Source organism: Lactuca sativa, chromosome 6, assembly GCF_002870075.4.
Source record: "Lactuca sativa cultivar Salinas chromosome 6, Lsat_Salinas_v11, whole genome shotgun sequence".
NCBI lineage: Eukaryota > Viridiplantae > Streptophyta > Magnoliopsida > Asterales > Asteraceae > Lactuca > Lactuca sativa.
Genome location: NC_056628.2, coordinates 178,082,708 through 178,085,568, shown reverse-complemented (window position 1 = coordinate 178,085,568; position 2,861 = coordinate 178,082,708). Strand labels below are relative to the sequence as shown.

Genomic DNA, 2,861 nt, shown 5'->3' with positions numbered 1-2,861 from the left:
ATCATAATTACAATAGGAAATTAAGGTACAGTGTATGGAAAGTTATAACAACCTTTGACAATAATATAGACTAAATTATTTAAATTGATCAATGAGTGGGTGTTTTCTTAATACATAAACGTATACATATAGATGAGTATGATCGAAAGAAGAAGAAGAAGGTTACATGAGAGGTTTATATAAATTTGTGTATGTGGTGGAGCAAACCCGAATTAAAGGGAAAGGATGGAGGAGAATGATAATAGGTGAAATGGTAGAGGCGATTGTATGATATGGAAAAAAGAAAAATGAGTCTTGAAGGGAAGGTTGACGATAAAGAAGGGTATGGCTCTAGTTCCATTCTTATTTAATCGTATACAAAGTTAAAAACAATTAAAAAAATAATCAAAAAAATAATTAAGGATAAAATGGTTTTTTTTTTTAACTCGAGTAGGAATAAAATTGAAATATAATCAACCTATAAATGGTCCGATAAAAAACAAATGTTAGGGATAAAATATGCAGATTTGGCCATGCTATAGGAACTATTAGTGAAATTTACTTGATATAATCAACTTATAATAATCGTCAAATTTGTAATTTCACGTTCGCACGCAAAAGCCTACCATCTTTTTCTATAAATTCCAATACGTTCCCCCTAAAATCTTAAAAATCATGCAAGTAATTTGTATGTAGTACATGCTCCTTGAAGCCTTATACCATTTGCTAGTAAGATGGATTTCGCCTCCTTGCCCATCCACCGTCGCCTCCAAATCATCTTCTTTGCACTCTTATGTTCCACCTTCCTCCTCCACGCCACCGCCGCTTTATACCGCCAACCTATCACTACCGCAGTCCTGCACTTTCTCTCCACCCACCTTCTCTTAACCACCATCACCTCCTTATCCGCCGGCTTCCTCCTCCTCCTCCATCTTCGCTCCCGCCCTTACCCCGTCTTCCTCCTTAACTATTCCTGCTACCAACCGCCATCGCACCGGAAATGTACTTATGATATGGCAAATGATTTTATACTCCACGCTGCACGCTTCAGTTCGCCGGAGCCGATCGAATTCATGCGTAATATATACTCGAAATCCGGGTTAGGAAACGACACATATGCACCGCCGTTTATGTTTGAAGAAAATCAAACTCCGACGATGAAAAGCGCCATAGAGGAGGCGAAGGAAGGGATATTCTCTTCCGTCGATTCCCTCTTATCAAAAACCCAAATACAGCCGGAGGAAATCGACGCGGTGATCGTTACCTGTGGATGTTTTTCACCCTCCCCTTCTCTTTCCTCTCTTATTATGAATCACTACAAACTCAAACCCGATGTGAAAACATATAATCTTAGCGGAATGGGGTGTAGCTCCGGCGTTATTTCTATTGATTTAGCTGCCCAAATCTTACGTGGGGCTGGCCGGAAAATCAAGAATGTTCTGGTTGTCATCACCGAGAATATTACGCTAAACTGGTACGAAGGTGAAGAAAGATCGATGTTGGTAACAAACTGCATCTTTCGCGTTGGCTGTGCGGCGGTGATGATTACCAACGACCCATCCCGCCGTTCATCGGCGAAAATGGAGCTTACCCACTCTCTCAGAACCCACCACGGGGCCGACGACTCCGCCTATCATGCTGCTTTCCAAGAGGAAGACGTCAAAGGCGTCACCGGAATTTCTCTCACCAAAGATTTAATACGAGTCGCCGGCGTAAACCTCCGGGAACACATCAAAATCCTCGCCCCAAGGGTTCTGCCTCTGAATCAGCTCGTGACTTACGTGTACTCCGTGGTGGCGACGACTCTCTCCGGCGGGCAGTATAAGCCAGTGATGCCGGACTTTACGGCTGCGTTTGAGCATATCTGTGTGCATACAGGCGGGAAAGCAGTTATCGAGCAAGTTGGACGAGTCATGAAATTCAGTGACTCGGTGACTGAACCGGCCAGGATGACTTTGAACCGGTTCGGGAATACTTCGAGTAGCCTAGTGTTTTACGAGTTGGCTTATTTTGAAGCCAAAGGAAGGGTAAAAAAGGGAGATAAAATGTGGATGATAGCGTTTGGAACCGGGTTCAAGGTGGGAAGCTTAGTGTGGAAATGGATAAGGGATTCTGAATCGGAATACGATAATCCATGGAATGATTCCATAAACAAATACCCATTGAAAATTTGGTAGTAAATTTGTTTTTGGGAATTCAGATTAAAAAGTCTGAATAGTAATAAGATGTCAAATTAATGTTAAAACATTAGATTTTTACAGTGATTATGTTCAAATTTATAGGTTCAGTCGCGTATACAAATGAATGTCATATTGGAGTATTGCATGGAAGATGAAATCTGATTCCTGTAATGGATTAAGTGTAATAATTTATATTTCTTATTTGTTGCTGATATATATAAGAAAGATGTTTGTCTTTTGTAATTCAGTTTATAATCAAGTTTAATGTATATATTGTAAAATATATTCATATGCCTTATTTGTATTGTTCTTGTTAAATGTGAATTAAGAACCGAAGATCCGAAATAAACCCGACACCGATTTTCAGCAGGACAAGTATTTGGAGTATCTGGCCAGACAATGTTCTAGTTAGGGTTTATGTTTGTATTTTGTAGCTACGGTTTCAATTATATTATACTATCGTATTCAAGCTAGTGAATACATATACTTTGTTGTGCTCTATAGACATAGGTCATATTGACCCAACAAAGTTAAATAAATATTATGTGTGTACGATTTTCTCATTTATTCCGGACAGTTATTAATAGGGTTTTTATATTAGACATATTATAACCCTTATAGAAGCTTAATTGTTGAGGTGCTGCAAAATGATAAAATGATAAGTTGGAGTGTTATTTTACTCCAACCATATAATTTTGTTTT

At 39.0% G+C, this 2,861-nt stretch overlaps 1 protein-coding gene across 1 annotated transcript; it reads left to right on the top strand.

Annotated features, from left to right (window-relative positions):
* Positions 1 to 575: 575 nt before the first annotated feature.
* LOC111891428 (3-ketoacyl-CoA synthase 13) lies at positions 576 to 2,360 on the top strand. Its single transcript, XM_023887481.3, has one exon. The coding sequence runs from the start codon at positions 714 to 716 to the stop codon at positions 2,154 to 2,156; it is 1,443 nt and encodes a 480-aa protein (XP_023743249.1). The 5' UTR covers positions 576 to 713; the 3' UTR covers positions 2,157 to 2,360.
* Positions 2,361 to 2,861: the final 501 nt, after the last annotated feature.

Bases quoted from the DNA above. Each gene is read 5' to 3' on its own strand.
- LOC111891428 (XM_023887481.3), top strand. From the start codon at position 714: ATGGATTTCGCCTCCTTGCCCATCCACCGTCGCCTCCAAATCATCTTC.